The 18,874-nt window shown below is 45.0% G+C and overlaps 1 protein-coding gene across 2 annotated transcripts in view; it reads left to right on the forward strand.

Annotated features, from left to right (window-relative positions):
• Positions 1-580: 580 nt before the first annotated feature.
• The window catches only part of FAM222B (family with sequence similarity 222 member B), a 34,597-nt gene continuing 16,303 nt past the window's right edge, over positions 581-18,874 (forward strand). The window contains exon 1 of one of the 2 annotated variants that reach the window (XM_066636385.1): positions 581-669. Coding sequence is in view for 1 of the 2 variants with exons in the window: in XM_066636386.1 (XP_066492483.1) it covers positions 644-669 (26 nt within the window). In the remaining variant the exon portion in view is untranslated. The remainder of the gene's footprint in view (positions 670-18,874) is intronic. The other variant, XM_066636386.1, reaches the window with a different exon arrangement.

The following is an 18,874-nucleotide window of genomic DNA, read 5'->3' on the forward strand; positions in this document are numbered from 1 at the left end:
GCCTGTTTACTCATAAATAAGTGCCATCATAGTCAATGGGCCTACTCCCAGGAAAGTGTGGATGGGATTAGAGCCTTAAGGAAGAGTCTGCTCTCTTCCCATCAACAAGCCCAGTCCCTGGAAGGGAAAAGTTTGGGAGTTCTCCATTGTCTTCTACTAGCATTTACCACTCTTGAGGATGGAGAACCAGGAAATGCGGGCTGCGGACAGAAGAACGGTTACTCTAGGTTTTATTTAAGTCTATGGCTGAGGAACAGGAAGGCAATCTGAGGATGCGAACGACGACCCCGCCATACAGGTGCCTAGAGAGAAAAAGTCTAGAGTGACAGCTACTTCCGATTGCGGCTTGAGCGCCTCCAGGGGCAGCTGGGAGCGCGCGAGCCGCTCTTTCCGGCTCTCTGTAGCCTCGCCCAGTCTCCCTTCGGGTGGGAGATTCCTCGCGTTCGAGGGGGAGCCGGAAGTGCGCGGCCGCCGCATGGAGGAGCCTGTGACCCTCCCCTTGGGGCCGCCCGGCTAGGCCGGACGCGGCGGCGCATGCGCAGAGGGGCGGGAGCGGCTGAGCCGGCACTGAGGGGAAGAAGGAGAGGAGAGGAGGGGGAAGGAAGCGGCGGCGACAGCGGCAGCGGCGGGGAGCGGCGGCGCCATGAGGGCCGGGCGGGGGCTCCCACGGTGAGCAAGCGGGTGGGCCGCCCCCAGAGGGCCTGTGGGGGGCAGGCGGAGCCCCTCGTACAAGAGGGGGCAGGAGGGACGGCTGAGGGCCCAGCGGGACCCCCACCCCCCCAGGCTGCTGGTCCCTCCGCCCTGGATGGCCCCTCCTGCACCCGGGCTACTGGCCCCTCCCCCTCCCCTCCCCCCTTAGATGGCCCCTCCTGCACCCCCCTGGCTACTGGCCCCTTCGCCCTCCCCTTCCCCCTTAGATGGCCCCTCCTGCACCCTCACCCTCAGCACCCCCCTGGCTACTAGTCCCTCCTCCTCTCCCCCCTTAGATGGCCCCTCCTGCACCCCCACCTTGGTGCTTGTGGCCCCCCTCTCAAAAGACCACCCTCTTTGTGGATGGGGTGAGTGGGATCAAGGGGGTGGTGGAGGGGGCTGGGGAAAGGGGTCTCAGCCCTGCTTGTCAGGCTAGGTGTGGGGCACTCTCCACTCAGTAGGGGGCACCCCCCACCTTGCCCCACAGTCTTGGATGTGCCTAGAGGGATGTGGGCCGGCTGCCCTTGGGGTGGGAGGAGAATCTCTTCTGCTCCCTGTACGAGTTGTGTGAGTCACCTCCCCCCCACCCTTTCATTCCAAGCCCCCCAAAGACTCGGTCAGCCCTTCTTCGTGTGATGTGTCAGAGCCTCCCCCCAAACCCCATCCCTTCCTGCTGATGTGGAGGGCAAGGCTCCCTCCAGCTGTGTGCCTCTTACAAAACAGGAACAGGACGTCCAACATTGGGGGTCACACCCTTCTCTCCTCTTTTCAGGGCACCTCACAAACCTGTCTGGTGGCAGGAATTCAGACGCTCTTGGCAAGTGCGCCCAGAGTGGTGACACTGCATAGGCCAGCCGTGTCAGTTGCATCCTGGTTCCATCCTCTGGCATGGAGTCATCTGATGGTCCTGTCGGTTGCGGATGGGGTGAAAGAGACCCTCACATGAGATCTTTGCAAGGCAAGGTCCTGTCCTTTAGTGGTGGAGAGCAGCTGAGTGATAGTCACCTTTCTCAAACTGCTGTGCCTTTTCCTGTACTGAGAGAGTAGGCTTGTCTGACTTCATCTAAACTTAAACCATTTCTGCCCAATGTTGCATATACGCAACAGGGATCAAATGTGTACACCTGTAGGCTGGGCAGAAGTGGGTTAATTTTGTAATCTTACTTTTCCATACAGTCCCTAAACCACTCTGGGTCCTTTCTGAGTTCTGTCTTGCTCAGTATCTGATTAGGCAAGTTTTTCAGAGACAAACAGGACAAGGGGGTGGGTCACATCTAGGTTAGCAAAAGGAAATCTATTTTACAAACATACTAAGGCTTTCATGGCTGGATAAGTTTAAAGCATGTTGCTTGAGTCTTTAAGTCACGGATTAAAACACATTATTTTATAATTATTCTATATTATACTATACTGTATATTATACTATAATGTATGGTTCTCAAACTTTTAGTACAGGGACCCACTTTTTAGAATGTGAATCTTACATGATCCACTAGAAGTAATGTCATGACATCATCATCATCAAGTAGGAAAATTTTTAACACTCCTAAACTGCAATCCTACCCACACTTACCCAGGAGTAAGTCCCATTTACTATCATTGTTAAAAGCATATATATAGTAGTCTGTTAAAAGTACAGATATGTAACATTTCCCCAAATACAGTCACCTATGATAGCAGCATCAAGTCTAACATACTAAAAATAAAATATTGAAATTAAATGAGCCACCTGAAATTGGCTCATGACCTAGTTTGAGAAACACTGCATTATAGGATCAAGTCCCAACATTTCACTTTCAGCTGTGGAATGCATCTTCAGGGGTTGTAAAGAATTTGTATCCTCTCATCTGTTAGTCGACTACTGGCTTAACTAGACTGAATGTTAAACGTTAGATTAGACTTAAATGTTGGGAATAGATCCTATAGTGTATTTTAATCAGTGGCTTAAAGACCAAGCAACATGTTAAATTGCATTTGAAATCTACTGTCTCATTTGTATTATCCAGCTGTATGTTGCATCTTTTTAAAGGAGGGGTGCCATTTGAGACAGAAATTGCACACATGCCTGAAAATGTGTGACATTCCATACTTACTCACCTTAGGGGCAGTTCTGTCATGGAGAGCTGAGGTAGCTTGAATCAAGCTGCTACTTCCATTCTTGGCCTTGCTGGAAGGCTTTTTTTTGCATCTGGCTTGAAAAGCCAGTTCAGATTATCTCCTGTCTGTTGTAGACTAAGCCTCTCCCTCAGGCAACATGTATGCTGCCAGAATTGGGTAAAATTTCTGGTGCTGAGTCGCTTGCACTCCTGAGATCCAGTGAGATTCTGGTGTCTAAGGGTTTGAATACTTTCTGAGCACTATGGTGCTGACAAACTAAAATTCTTCTAGCCCCATAGGCCACTATGTGTGGTAATAGTTCTGCTGCAGGTAGCAATTGTCCTTGTCTGCATATTTGTTCCCAGGACGCTGCCACCTTTGCATGTTTTTTGGGGGGGAGGGTGGGTGCTGAAGTGACATTCTCCACAGAATGCCACTTGCTGGAAAGATTCTGAGTGACACAGAAAGTTACCTCAGTGAGAGATACTGGGATGAGGAATTCCTTGACATTGGAAGACCGATTCCTTGATACTGGACACTTAACATGACCCTCAAGAATTGACCATAGTTGTTACCAAATAGATATAAAGTTGTCAGTTTGTAACTAGGCTTTAGGACTATGGAGTTGTATATTCAAGACAAGAAAAGTATTTCCACTTCTTGGACCTAAACTCGATTTTTTTTAGGCCTAAGAATAGGGGAAATTAACATATCTAAATAGCAGTGCTAGCCTCTGATTTCCACCCCCCCCCCCCGTCATGTCATTTACTCAGAAAAAGTCTGACTTTGTTCAATTGTTATTTCCTTCCAAGTTAGGTATGTATAAGATAGCAGCCCATGAGACATTGCTGACCTTGGCTGCCTGAGGAGTTTGCTTGTTAAACCCTTTCTAAAATAATTTTAAAATTGCCTCTAATTACCTTTGGTGACTTTCCATAAAATATGCCACAATTTTAAGGCCTTTTTTAAACTCTTCCCCCATTTTAACCAATATATTGTCCCTCCTTTCTCATAACTTTTGTAGAAATACATGTCATTTGTGTGTGGTATCTTGAGAGTAGGAAGAATGGCAGGAATGATTATCCTGCCTATCACCTGGTCTTGTACATGTTAATTTAAAAATAAGCCTTGCTGAGTTCAATGAGGCTTATTCTCAAGGCTGTGTATAGGTTAGTAACCTTCAGGACTAAATTTGTTTGAACTCACAAGAATTTACATCTGAGTAAATGTAAGGCTCAAGCTCTGTAAAGAGAGCTTGAATTCCATCTACTCTGAGTAAATCTGGTTAAGTTTGAAGTGAGCAAGGACTCCAGCAAATGGCTACTGAACAAAAGACTGTGCTGGGGTGAAAAGGGGCAGTTATTATTTCCTTATTTCTTCCCATAGAAGAGAAGCATCTAAAAGGTGCTTCTTTGCCTAGTTAGGAGGGGCCTTTTCTTTGCCTCCCACTTTGTGTCTGAAGCCAAGAAGTGTCTTCATATCATTAGTTAAAAGTAGTGAATTTTTAATTGATGGTTGTCTCAGGAGCATATCTAACTACAGGAGCAATCTTCTATGATTTCCTGAAAGGCAAAACTGAGATACTGTGAGTGAGGCACTGTTTAAAAGAGGATGGCTTCTTGACCTGGTGAGCAAGTTGGCTACTGCTATTCCAGTGCCATGTTGAGAATGGGTACTGTCATTTGGGGTTGGAGCACCTGCTTAAACTCACTGAAGAAAAGTGAGGTCTGTTCATAGATTAAAAAAAAAAAGGCAAGAAACAACATGGACAGAACAGGAAGAACTCTAGGCACTAGAAATGGATTCTTAGGAGCAAAGGCTGAAACAAGGCCAGGTTTTAGGCATAACAGTTTTATGTTATGGTTGTGTCTGGGATGTATCCTACCCTGAACATGGGCCCTTCTAGCAAGAAATTGGACTACATCATTTTGGTTTTATTTGCAAAATTTGTGTAAAAATTTTGGTAAACTGTTTAGATTGAAAAATGGCCTTTCCGGTCAAGGTGTCTTGCTGAGGTTTAACTCTTTCATTTTCCTGATGTAGACCCATGCCTGGAACCCAAGAGAACCACTGCCAGTAAGCGTAGAGTAGATAATAGTGAGGTAAATGAACTAACGGTTTTGTTCCGTATAAGGCAGCTTCAGTGTTCATATATTTTCCAGATTGGCTTATCTACTGAGAAACCTGTGTGTGCTGTAAAAGAATCTACCAAAGTATTGCTGTTGACCCATGTTTGCTCAGACCATGAGTTGGAACACATCTGAAACCACCTGTCTTGCTGAAAACAAAAAACCTGAAGCATGCTGCCTTTTTAATTTAACTTGTATTGCTCTACAAATAGGCAGGCTTTGAAGTTATATAGAGCTCTTCTGTGCTTTGCAGGGCAAGATGTTGCAAAAGCTGCCTTTTGAGGGAAGCTCATCTGCTGTGATTGATTTTTTTTTTCTTTGAGGAATCTCTGATTCCAAAGAACTCCAGAATTCCCAGAACTCAGTTTGAAACAACATGGACTACTGCTACACTTCAGCAAGCTTTCTGGTTCATTGCTATGAACATAGTGCTAGCCTTCTCTACTGTTAAAAACAGTTTTTAGTTGGTAACCTTCAGTCTCGAAAGACTATGGTATCGCGCTCTGAATGGTGGTTCTGGCACAGCGTCTAGTGTGGCTGAAAAGGCCGATTCGGGAGTGATAATCCCTTCCACACTGGGAGCAAGTGCAGCCTGTCCCTGGTCTGTCTCCCTGGCTACGGGCCTTCCTTCTTTGCCTCAGTCTGTTGGCCAAGTGTCTCTTCAAACTGGGAAAGGCCATGCTGCATAGCCTGCCTCCAAGCGGGCCGCTCAGAGGCCAGGGTTTCCCACCTGTTGAGGTCCACTCCTAAGGCCTTCAGATCCCTCTTGCTGATGTCCTTGTATCACAGCTGTGGTCTACCTGTAGGGTGCTTTCCCTGGATCTCCATAGAGGAAATCCTTTGGGATCCAGCCATCATCCATTCTCACGACATGACCAAGCCAACACAGGCTTCTCTGTGTGCTAGCCTTCTCTACTCTTAAAAACAGTTTTTAAAGTCGGCAAAACTGACTGAATTGGGCTTATGACAAGCAAGGAGTGGTCCTCCTAGAATAGATCAGCAACATAAGAATCAATTTCCTTTGACATGGAGCAGGAAGAGGAAATATTGGCAAATGCAGCATATAGTGAAACTCAACACAGCTGTTTAAGACAAAGGCATTTGTGGTCTTTGCAGAGACAACATATAAAAAGTTTTTTTTAGTCTCTCAGTGTTCCTTGAGGACAAAATTAACAGAAGTTCCTATTAGTGATGCTGGTTTGTGCCATAGATTATTCTGAGTTTGAGAAGTACAGTCATGGAAGCTTGAATTGCATGCCTGCCCCCTGTTCTTTTTTTAAAAATGATTTTTAATTTTGGGGAGGGACTGAACTGGCTGTACCATGGGTGAGTTGGAACTCAGAAATGTCTGAGGGACTGTTGATTGTCTTTAAATGCTTGCTTTTTCAGTTTACAGTAAGTCTGACCCTCTTCAGGAACTTACTTGAGATCAAGTGTTGGGGGCCAGGGGGGCTGCTGTTATGGAAGAGAAAGGATGAAGCTGGGGACAACCTTACGTGAACCTTGCTTGAAAGAGAGAAGCATGGAAAATTGAAAACATTTGAAGAAACCTCATTAATCTGTGCTGGTGTCTATCTGGCCTGTGAATCAGAAGTGAGAGGATCACATGGCTGAGATGAGAGAACTGAACTAAAAAGCCAGAATTAACCAAAGGAATGACAGGAAATGGTTGCCCTTTGGGCAAACGTGTCGTGGGTACTGAGTGCTTTTAAAATGGTGACAAAGAACAGGAGCCTGCATCTTTTAAAAACCTAGTACTGTATAAGGAATATTCATCAGACAGGCTTGGAGATGCTTATGGGAAATTGTGTGACTTGTATCTTTTTTTTTCTCCTGTGAAGAAAAGTGCTATCTTAGGAGGAGGCAATTTTGGTTGGAAAAATGGCCAGAGGGAAAAGGGTGAAGTGCCTGTCATGTAAGGTCAAGCATGGCCGTTAGAAGTCTTAGCAGTTATGTTGATCTTGAAATAAAAAGTTACAGGGCAAGTGAGGTGATAACTTTTTAATAGGCAGGTTCACGTTCGAAGTGCTAGATGCTAGCTTTCAATTTACAGAGATCTCTTCAGGTGAACCTGAAAACTGAATGAAGATGATGATATGTGCCTATATTCTTCATTCGATTACATGGCAAGACATAATTTTGGTCATAAAATGTTTTTATGTGCATGTTTTTTTAAATTATTTGCTTATTTTTTCAGTGTGATTTTTGTGCATGATCTGAAGCAGTCATGTTTAACTCCAAAGCAAATGTCTTTGGGGTTAATCTGGCTATACTGGTGATGCTAAATAACGCCCTCGTGGGGCTTTGCTGCTGTTACAGCTTTGGTTCAGGTCATTTTTTCAGAAAAGTAAGCACGTTCCTGCTGTGAAATAAAAGTAGGGTTGCAGTAAGATTATGTCTTAGGTTTGCAGACAGAGGCAGGGGGTTTTCACTGTGTTCCACACTGTTGTGGGTTAACACACAGGTAGCCTTTCTGGAACTGGACAGCCACTAAGTCTGTGGTTGCAGAGTTTGCATTTGACTGGGTATTGTACATGACTCCTGGGGCAAGGCAAAGATTGTTTGCAGGCAGCAAGACCAGCTCTCCTGATTGCTCAGGTCAATGAGCAAGTTGGACCAGATGCTTGTATAGGGCTCAGACCTTTTCACCTGGCCTTATTGTTCAAGAAGTGCCTGTCCCAGCTGGTTATCCTTTAGTTTCCTGCATTTGGCCATAGCTGGGCGGTGGCATGCTGGCAGCATCTTCACCCAACATCCCTCAGGCCAGTAGTTCAAGATTGACTGCAGGCCCAAGTCCTGATACCAGCTGTAAATTGGTCTCAAATTACTGCTGGAAGACCTGAAAATAATGTTGTGCAATTTCCTTTGATTGAAAAAGATAGTGTAGAAGATGCAGGAGTCAGGCAGTAACTAGTTTTGATCCCCCTAGGAAGAAATCACAGGGTAAAATGTCCTTTCCAAAAGGCAGCAGCCTCCCTGAACTCAGTGCAAGGGACTGTGGGAGAGCAAATGTTGCTCCTCCATGCTGAGCAGAAGAGAGAGGCAGCAGTAGTTAAATGAAGTGGTCATGGGAATGTTGCTGAAGTACTCTTACTTCCAGATTAACCCCAGTAGTCAGCTGCTGCAGCAGCTTGTGTAGTTCCATGTTAGGTGAGGGGCAAGGACCTAGCAGTAAAATGCTTGTTAATTGCATTCTCCAGTATCCCCAGGTTATTAGAATTACTGCTTCAGTGTACAGCTTTAGGGGTTTTTGAGACTGTAGCAAATGCCAAATAAACAGCTTGTTTAGCTGTACTATCTAATTCCACCCCTTTGCAAGTAAAGTAGTGCAGTGTTTCCAAAACTGTGGATCAGGAGCCACAGATGGGTCACAACCTGATTGTTGGTGGGTCATGAAACTGACAAGCTGATGGGTGATAAGGAAAATATATTGAGTCCTATGGAAAGTGAAACCCAGCCACATGTGCATGTTCACAAGTAGGCACCTGTGCTGCAGGCCAAGAGGAATTCAGCACCACATGAATGGTTGCAATCTGATGAACACAGGCCCCCAAAAGATGCTTGAGAAGGAAGTCCCCCTCTAACTGCCAAGGAAAATGATTTGAGCCTTAAGGAAAGCAAAACTGAGCCACACACGCACATTTACTTGTGAGTAGTCAAATGTGCCTCAGCTCCTATCAGAAGCCAGGCAAAGGGGAACTCAGTGCCACTGAGTTCAATGGAACAAGAGTTCCAATTCGATGAACGTGGAGCTGAGAAGGCAGTCCCCCCCACCATAGGAAAAAGGATAAAAACAGAGGCTTGAGTGGCTGGTAAATTTAAACTTTTTTTTTAGTCTCATAAAGCTAGATGGATCCTGATAGTGTCATTTTATAAAGTGGCTCCCAGTGCTAAAAAGTTTAGGAACCACTGGAGTAGTGCCCTTGTCTTGCCTCTGACCCCCAGTCTGCTAACAGGGTGAAGAGGCACCTTGGCAGAGGGAAAGTAACTGTCCCTCTTCACCCCAGCATGGCCTCTTTTCAAGTGGTTGTGGCTAGTGCCTGTTCTGCATCTTTCTTTTTTAGGCTGGGAGCCTTTTGGAGACATTGATTTATTTTGCTATGTAAACTTCTTTGTGACTTAACATGCTTTCTGTTGAAAAGTGGTGTGTAAGTATTCTTAATCTTAATAATCGGCTGTCAGTATATTTTAAGAGCCAGCATAGGGAAGCACAGAGTTGTGCTTGAGTAGGGAGACTTGGGATCAATACCCTGCTTGGTGCCTTGGGCCAGGCGAGTCTCTCTTAGCATTTCCTCCCCCTAGAGTGGCTATGTGGTTAAAAGGAATAATTCTTTGTAGGCCTCTGTTAAGGAAGGATGGGATATAAATGTGATAAATTATCCCATCAGAGTGCCTGTAAATCTTGTTTAACCAGCAAGCTGAAGCGCTCACAAAGATTTAACGTATTTAGTCCTTTTGTGGCTTTAAATGTTGACCCTTGAAATTTACAAACAATAAAATTTGAGGATAGGACTGTCCCAAGTTTGATTCCTGGCATCCCCAATTAGAGTCAAGAAAAGACTCCTGTGACATTCTGGAGAGCCACTACAGATCAGTATAGGCAGTGCTGAATTAGATGTGCCACTAATCTGGCAGTAGAAGGCAGCTTCATATATTCATATGGAGAAAGCAAAGGTGGTTCAGGTTTGTTTTAAAAAAAAAATCCACAGATTAAGTCAGTCTGCAAAAGTGAAGCAGCTGCTTGGAGTGGATAATCTAACTGGGAAGCTGAATGTGATTTCCAACCCAGCCTTAATTATTGCTAAATCTGGAGTCAGGTGGATTTGGTGAGTGCCCAAATTTGGAGTGGGTCATTTATGACCTCCTCCAACTAATCAAAGAACATTTCCTGTTTAATTTACTATAAGAACTGCTTTTGGTGCTCTCCTCCTTTTTTGTTGTCATTCTCACAGCTAAGATAAACTCAGCTCTCCTGAAATAGAGTTCTGTGGAATGGACAGAGGGTGTCCTGGCAAACTAAAGAGATCAGCAGTAGCCAAGGTTACCATCCTTTGTATTTTGCAAGATCACCATGTTACTCTCTCCTCCTCTTATAGTCCCTGTGCTGGGTGTTCTCAGTTTATCTTTCATTGCCATCTCTGGCTTCTGCCATGGGCTCGTCACCCTTCCAGCTTCATGGGGCCTCTTTGTTTTTACTGAGTGTACACTCTGCTGCCTCCAGGTGTGTGCCTGCATGTTCCAAAGGGGCTGTATGTTGGTGTCCACATTATTAAGGCAAACCACTGCTTGAGTTCCAGTGAAGTCAGTGCCTGTGTAGTTTGACTTTATCACACTTATGGAATAAACAATGTACAGGCATCCCTTATCCATGGATCCGATATCCACGAATTCAGTCATCTGGGGTTTCTCAAAAGGTCCCTTTTGCAGATTACCTTTGTTTTTCTTCTTACCCATGGCTCCGAGCAAGCATGTCTTATACAGATCAGTATAAGTGGGCAAGCTTATAGACAGACAAGCAAGCAAGCAGCCTGAATGCTACAGAGACACAATCAGAACATTAACAGGAAGCCTCCTATGAAATAGAACAGCGGTCTCCAAGCTGGAGACTGCTGTGCGCTGAAAATCCCTTCCCTGGCACAAACAGAGCTTATGCTTACAGCTGGGGAGCATGCTGTCTTTGTCCCTGATCTCCCCTAAAGTTTGCACTGGCCAGCCATATCTTCCCAGAAATCTGGGCACAGAGCATGCTGGGGTGACAGAATAAGGAAGCGGCTGGCTGGCTCAAACTTTAGGTGAGATTGGCGACAAAAATAGTAGGCTCCCCCACAGAACAGTAAGTTCCATTAACGTGGAGGAGGGATTTTTCACAGCTGCTGGGTCCGACCCGCGGGCCAGAGTTTGGAGCCCACTGAGATAGAAGGAACTGCCTCTCTAGTGTAAGACTGTCTACTCTGCTTGACTGTGTATTCCTTCAGTCCCCAGCTTCCATCTAGGTGGATCCTGATAGAGTGTCATTTTAAAAAGTGGTTCCCGGTGCTTCATTTTTCTGTTCAATTTGACTTGGGAGTGAAATTGTTCAAGAAGCTTAACAAAGGCTTATGGACAGCCACTTGCCTGCTCGCTGATTACAAGTATAAATCTCCAAGTGTAAATTCTTCCCTGCCTAGTTGTTAAATACTAGGGTGCAATCCTAAACACACTTACCTGGAAGTAAGCCCTGTTGCGTCAGTGGGATTTACTTCTGAGAGTAGACATGCATAGGCTTGTGCTGTTAGTAGTTCTTGTCGGTCATTAATGCAAGTAGGTTTATAAGAACTTGTGTGGGTGATTAACTTTTGTGGCCTTATTAGCATGGATGCTTTTAGGGTTTTGATAATTCACCTAGCCGTATAAATATGTCCACAAAACATGTGGACCTAATACCTTTTTTTGTTTTTAAACTACTGCTGCTGTTTACATGTACAAGGATTAGTGTCCTAAAAGGGGGAAGTAGATGAGAACTAACTTAGGTGGCACTCCCCTGCCTGGTCACCTGGGCGATGATCCTTGTTGTCCTGCAGGTACAAGTGATATTTACAAATCTTGCATCCAGTTAACTCAATGGTATTTAAACGGGCGTAACCGGCAGGGCTCCCCAGGTCAGGAAAAGTGAAAGTGGAGCGATTGTGCCCTGCTCCGCAAAACCGGAAGCGGAGCACAATCGCTTCGCTTTCCCTTCTGACGGGGCTGCAGGGACTCTGCTTTTGCGGAGGCAGAGCAGATCGCCCCCCTTTCCCTGACGTGGGGCACCCTGCAGACACTCGTGCAGGGCTCCCCACACATAGGGACAGCTGCTGCAGGGACTGGAGGGTGCACCCCAGTCCCTGCAGCCCCCTGAGCAATGCGATCCTGGGGTTCTTATCGCTGCATTCCCCCTGCCCTTGCTGCCTCCCCCCTGCCCCCGCAGAGACTTACTGCGGGTTTCAAACTCCCAGAGAGTTTGAAAACCACAGGGTTAACTATATAGCTTATATGATGCAGCCAGTAGGCAGAAGCTGGAACAAAATGATCATCCTGTTTTTTTCACCTAATGTCTGAAAGAGAAACTGCATTTTATTGGTCACGCCCAACCTTGTCAACCTCCTCTGGTTTGGCTTGATGCCTCTTGATGTTTTGGGGGTCTGTGATGTACTGGGTTTGGTGAAGTTTTTCCTTGCTTTGCATCTTGAAGTTTGTGGCATTCATAAAGCTGAGATTTGTTTTGTTTTCCATTGCATTTGGCTTTCTGCTCTGTATGAATAACATAAAATAAAACTTACTTTATTTATTGCATAGTATTTTGGGGAGAGGTGCATAAGATGTGCTGTTCTGTGTAAAAGAGCAGATTTAAAGGTCCTTTAATCATTCATTCGTTTCTCTCCTCCTTCCATGGTCTTTTGCTTTCAAGGAATTTTACAGGCTGAACTCTTAAAACAGTGAATTAGGCTGTGATGAGGGCAGAAGCTGTACTAAAAGATAAAGTTTAAAGAACAGTGTGGCTGTTGTATGATGGGTAGCTTCCTGAACAGCCTGAGTGTGCAAACCTGTAAAAATAAATTCCTTAGGTTTACAAGTTGTAAAAATTCGGCTCTGTGGCTTACTGCAGTGGTTCTCAAACTTTTAACACTGGGACCCACTTTTTAGAATGAGAATCTTTCAGGACTCACAGGAAGTGATGTCATGACCAGAAGGGACATCATCAAGCAGGGGAATTTTAAAAAAACCTAGGCTGCAATCCTACCCACACTTACCTAGGGGTAAGTCCCATTTACTATCATTGGTAAAAGCATATACATAGTAGCCTGTTAAAAGTACAGAGCTGTAACATTTCCCCAGATGCAGTCACATACCATGGTAGCATCAAGTCTAATATATTAACAATAAAATATTGAAATGAATAGGAACCCACCTGAAATTGGCTCATGACCCACCTGGTGGGTCCCGAGCCACAGTTTCTCAACTCTACAGTAACTCTGGCTTACTGCATAAGAACACATAAAGCCTTGTGTTTCTACCAGTGGTACTTCACATCATGAAAAGTTGAACCACATGACACTGCTGCCTAGAGTGACAGTGCTAGAAGGTGGGTGGCAGTGCACCCACAGCAAATGTGGCTATATGGCAGCCCTTCAGAAGATGCACAGGTTCAAGCAAGAATGGTGCAGAGCAGAGGAAAGATCAAGAAGCAGTCTCTTCCTTGCTGCAGAGATAACTGTGGGGCAAGACACCCACTCTCGAAAGACAAACAAACAAAAAAAGCAGTGTTATAAGGGCATGACTTGCAAAAGTCATGATCTACACCAGGGGTGCTCAAACTTTCAACTTTAGGGATGCTGGACTGTTAACAAGTGTATAGAAGAGAGAATTTCAGCAGGTGCAACTTGTTATCCCACAAATGACAAGCTGCACTTGCTGAAATTATCTCTCCTACACAATTTTAAAGGTCCAGGGTCCCTAGAGTTGAAAGTTTGAGCACCCCTGATCTACACTGTAGGACAGCACGGAGAGAACAGATTCAGCTTTCTAGAAATTCAGTTTTTTCTTTTCTTAGTTTCTAAGGTTTTCTTATGTTTGGTAAAATAATCTATGCCAGAAGCGTTTCTGACCAGAATCCCTATCCCCTGGTCATAGGAGCATATGAAGCTCTCTTGTACTGAATCAGACTCTTGGTCCTTCTTGCTCAGTGGCATCCACACTGATGGGTAGCAGTTCTCCAAGGTTTCAACAGAGAAGGATTTTTGTCAGTCTGCTGGAAGATGCCAGAGGTTGAACCTTCTCCATGTGAAGTTTGCTCTGAGACTCGGCTATGGTTCTTTCCCCTTAAAGGGGCTTCTGTGTTCCCATTACTCCTCTCCCCATGACTAGCAGAAGCAGTTATAAATTATGCCCATGGTTCTAAAATTGCAGAATTGTGCAATTTTTACAAAGAATTTTGTATGCACTGCATAACTTATGCAGGTTACAGAATTTATGTTATATGGACTAATTGGTCCAGAGAACCCTGCTGTGCAGGATGGGACAGCAAAGGTGCCAGAGAGTGGTTGAGCCACCAAATTCCCTTGCAAGGCTGCTAATTCCCTTGATTCTCAAAAGAAAGTATCCACTTGTAAAGCACAGAAAACTCTAGGTCTAAGACAGTATTTCTCAACATTTGTCCCCAACAGTAGCACTTTGTTTGGTCCACCTATTGGAAGTACCACTGGAAGTAATTGGCAATGGTGATCACTTCCTGATTTGGAGGCCAGTTGAAATATGACAAACATAGGTAAGAGGCTTAAGGCAGACAGGAGGGCTTTTTCAACTGTGCACAAAGTGCACACTGGAGCTGTGCCTGCCAAACTGGGCCCCCTGTTGCTGCTTGGTTGCTTTGCATTGCTGGCATCGCTGCCAGGAGGCGGGAGTCTGGAAGTCCTGTGTGTACTACTGGACACCACTTCAAGTTCCACAGGTGCTACAAGTACCACTGGTCGAGAAACACTGGTCTAAGGCGCCTCTCTTTGGGGAGAGCGGAGGGAGTTGGGTATACCTTTCTGCAACTTTTTTGTAGCGTTATTTTTTCAAGCTATATACAAGGTAATTTCTTCCAACCCTCAATGTCATGTTAGGACCAAACCAGCTCAGTCTGTCCTGGTGTGTTTGTGTTTTCTTATGAATAGTATTAGGAGGGCACTGATCTGGATTGGGACAATGGTGGAAATTAGGGCTGCTGCCCTCCTATCCTTCACCTGATCTCAGTTCAGATTGAGGGGCACAGGAGACATGCCGTTTGCACTTCTGCATCCCCCTTCCCCAAATGCAAGCTTGTCAGGGCAAATGCATAACCAGGTCTGGTTTGACCCTTAAAGTTTAAACTTTTGATTGTGGACCTTCACACCCAGCTGGCCACTGCTGTATAATGGGGAGGAGGGGGGGAATAATGTATGTGCAGTTAGACCTTGGAATTGCTGTTGTTTGGCAGCTCTCCCCCTTCCCCTCCCCCCAGGAGCAATGGCCTAAAAACATTCAGCCACCAGAGAACTTGCATTACTAATGTCAAGGGCAACAAACAGAAAAGCCAAGGGAATTTTTCAGGCACTTTGGTAAATATTAATTAAAAGTGATTCATAGTCTGCTTCAGATAGCAGAGCTCAGAGATTCTGGGTGCAGAGGTTCTCTGTAGCAGAGGCCTGATTATGATTTCTTTTGTAAATCTTGCAGAATCTTGGGGTATGAGGAAAAGTAGAAGGTTAAGATTTCACTTTTCAGTGGAGCAACTGACTTCTCAAAGTTCAGGAAATGTGAGCTTGTTGAGTTATGCAGAATTCTTCTTTTGGGTGTGCACAATTCTTCTTCTGGGTGTGCATTCTTGAACACCCCTTCTGTGGAGCTCAGGGAAGCATGCATGAAGTAGTACCCTTTTATTCTCACGATGACTCATGTGGTAGAAAGCCACATGTCTTCAGAATCGAATAGAGATTTGAACCTGGGCCTCTGCAGTCTGAATCTAGCGCGCTGTGGTGATGACTCGATGCTGGCTTAGAGGAGGTGGGGAAAAGTGACCTGTAACTTGATTTGATAGAGCTGACTGAACTGAAATGTCCTTGCTGGAATTGCATTGGAGGTGCACCTCCCCGCAAAGTTCAGTCTTCTAATAATAAGAGCAGGAAATACTTGCCCTCCAAGGAAACCCCTCTTTCCATGCAAATCACTCTTCTGGGTGTGTCTCATGAGTGAAAAAGAAGGCAAGCCCAGAACATGGGGTGGGCTCAGAACAGGTAATTCTGCTGCCTTTCCATCAAGAGTGATTAAATGCTCCAGCCACACCTATTACCGAAACAGGGCAGAATAGCCCAGCCCTGGTGGAGGATGGCTGAGAGAAAACCAATAAATAGACTGAAGAGACAGCCAGCCATTTCCTCTGTAAAAGTGGTACTTTACTCTTTAATGTCTTGCTTGGTACAAACAATTTGGGATTCACTGCTGGGAACTCGCTGGTGTAATTAGGCACCCCTTCTCCCCAAAAAGCCCAAAAGTGGAAGATGAATTTTATAGGATGAAAATTCTAAAAAAAAAATTTGATGCAGCTATCTTTCTGTCTCTCAGCCAGCGGTCAACAGAATCTTCGACAGGTAGAAAGTAGAGTACAGTAGCTGTTATATTAGCAGAGTCTGTGTTCAACATTCAGGCAGAAAAAACAGCCTTGCTCATTTTGGGGGTTGGAGAGCTGCACTGTATTAAGCAACCGTCTCGCCTCCCCCAAACTATTCTGGTAGGCTGTGAAGGTCCTTGTCTGCTTGGAATTGTGTTCTTTCCTCAGGAGTCTTGCATCATGATCATCATCAATTTTAGCTCCTGTAATAGGAAGTCGGTAATTGCTTTCTGGCGTCGCCCTGCTGTGTTTGGGGAAACCTGTTACCCCCGTGCTGTTGAGCAATGATTGCAGTAGCTGCCGTTTTTTCTATTTTAAACAAAATGCTTTGGAGGTTGAAGATGCAGGTGAATGGCCTACAGATATGCCTGAAGCCATGGCTAGATCAGGAAGTGGATTCTCGCACTGCTGGACTTGTGACAACCCTTTGATTAAAGGTAGTTTCTGGCAGGCCTTATGGCTATTTGCATTTCCAACCACCTGGATGTAAAACCGCATCTGTAAAATGTGTTCCAGGAGTGTGTATTCAGGAACTAAGGTCAATTCCTATCACTTAAGGGCAGAAGTCTGAGGTTCAATTCCTGGCATCTCCAGTTAAAAATGGTCACATTCAGCAGTGACTGAGAAGGATTGCTGTTTGAGACCCTGGAAAACCCCTTGTAATCTTATGCCCAGTGTCTTTTGTACATCAGAACTCTGCTTCTGTAAGAATTGACTGCATGTTTGGATGCCTTTCAGCGCATTATGTAAGTTGATTATCTTCTTTTGACCACCCATTGTATTTCTATTCAGGTGGGCAAGAGTGAATATTTGAAGTTGCCTTTTTTTTCCAAGTAAGGGCCCAATCCTATCCAATTTTCCAGTGCCAGTGCTGCTGTGCCAATGGGGCACGCACTGCATCTTGTTGTGGGGCAGCAGTCACAGAGGTCTCCTTAAAGTATGGGAACATTTGTTCCCTTACCATGGGCCTGCATTGTGACTGCACAGGTGCTGGAAAATTGGATAGGATTGGGCCCTAAGACTATTGGTCTACCTTGCTCAGTATTGCTGCCTCTGATTGGCAGCGGCTCATCTACAGTCTTTCACAAAGTCTGTCCTGCTACTTTATCTCATTTTAGCCAGGAATGTGAAAATGTGTGCCACTGAACTATGTGCCTTCAGTGCGTGCTTATGCACTGATTCTGATTTGTAGTGGTAGTATATGGAGAACTCAGTCAGCAGGTGACTGCCTAGCTTAAGTAATAAAGGGCACAAAGGTGATCTTTTCCGTGTGATGACAGACAAATCTTTTGGATACACATGCAGAGTTCCCCCAACCTTTGAGGAGTTGATTATAAAATAAATATATAAAACACAACTGGTTAAAAGGGAGGTTGCTACTAAGGAGGATTTAATTTTTCCCCAGCCAGTCTGCCTTGTTTAGCCAAAGGTTGAAGGAAAGATCTTAGTGCCATCAAAGCAGGGAGGACAGTTCTGAGAGTCCCCAAGAGAGAGATCAATTCCCTTCTGATGTTTCCAGGAAGAAACAAGGTCGTTCATTGCATTTTTTGTAATGAAGAGCCGTGCCAAGCCCCTGAGAGTTATATCTGAAGAACTGCATCTGTTTGATCATTGGGTCTCTAGTTGACTGTGTGTGTGGAGATTTTAAAAAATGCATTCACTTGATAATCTGTGCTTCACTTATTTAAAGCCACAGCCTTCCAGCTTTTTGGGTACTTGATGAAACTAGATCCTCCAGGTTGTGAGAGAACTCTGAGCTACCCATAGAACTTCTGAAAGGGCCATTTACAGCATGTCTGAGACAGAAGGCAAGAAGAAGCATTGGAGACTGTTTATCTGTTTGCCGCACTGATAAGGAGGAGCTGGAAGAATAGACTGCTGGCCCATTTCTGAACTCCAGGCTGTAATGAATGGTTGCTAAGCAAATTGCATCTCAATCAGTTTAATCCTTGAGATGTCACTTACAGGTCTGCTCCCTGCAAGGAAGGCTGGGACCATGGGCTTTCTAGTGTTGCTGGTTGGAAATTTTTGCTGGCAAAGCAGCTTAAGTTTTTTTTTTTGGGGGGGGGGGAGATTGAGCACGCTGAGTGGCCCACTTTTTAGAGCTTGGTGTCGGCTTCTTTCTGCCATTTCATGGTTTAGATCTCCAATGATAATTAAGGAGACGGCCTGTGGTCATTGGGCCTTTTTTCCGCCTAGGTCAGCATAGCAGGCAATTGAACTCTTTGGCAGCAACTGTAATGAGGCCAAAAGAAATAACAGCTTTTATGGCCTTCCTGGAGGGGAGAGTGTTAGTTGTACTAACATAAGGCTCAGGTTTAGAGGCAGTATCCTTAGAAACCAGATTGGTACTAGAGTTTAAACACCCTCTTGATTCAGGCATCTTGTCTCTAGAATCGGGGAGCCTAGTACAGAATTAGTCTGTAGGTGCTAACCCTGGATTAGTGGTGTTATTTCGTTTGAGTCCCTCTGCAAATCGGAGGCGGGTTTTGGCATTTAGTATTACCATTTATATCCTGCCATTCATCATATGATCCCAGTGTGGATCAGAACATTATAAGAACAATAAGGCAGTGAAGATGGTCAATTAGCTAACTATCAAACTTGCATGACATAGCATAGTTGGTTCATAGAGCAGCACTCATCAGTAATAATCATGATCCTAAAGTCTTGCAGAAAAAGTAAGTTTTTTAAGGGTCTTCTAATGATGGGGAGTATTAGAGCTTCCAGCACGTTCCAAACTGGGGGGGAGGGCACCTCCGAGAGGCTCTTTCCTAGTTAGCTCCCTAGGACTGCGGTTTTCAAACCGCAG

This window comes from Tiliqua scincoides, chromosome 8 (genome assembly GCF_035046505.1).
Source record: "Tiliqua scincoides isolate rTilSci1 chromosome 8, rTilSci1.hap2, whole genome shotgun sequence".
NCBI classification, from domain to species: domain Eukaryota; kingdom Metazoa; phylum Chordata; class Lepidosauria; order Squamata; family Scincidae; genus Tiliqua; species Tiliqua scincoides.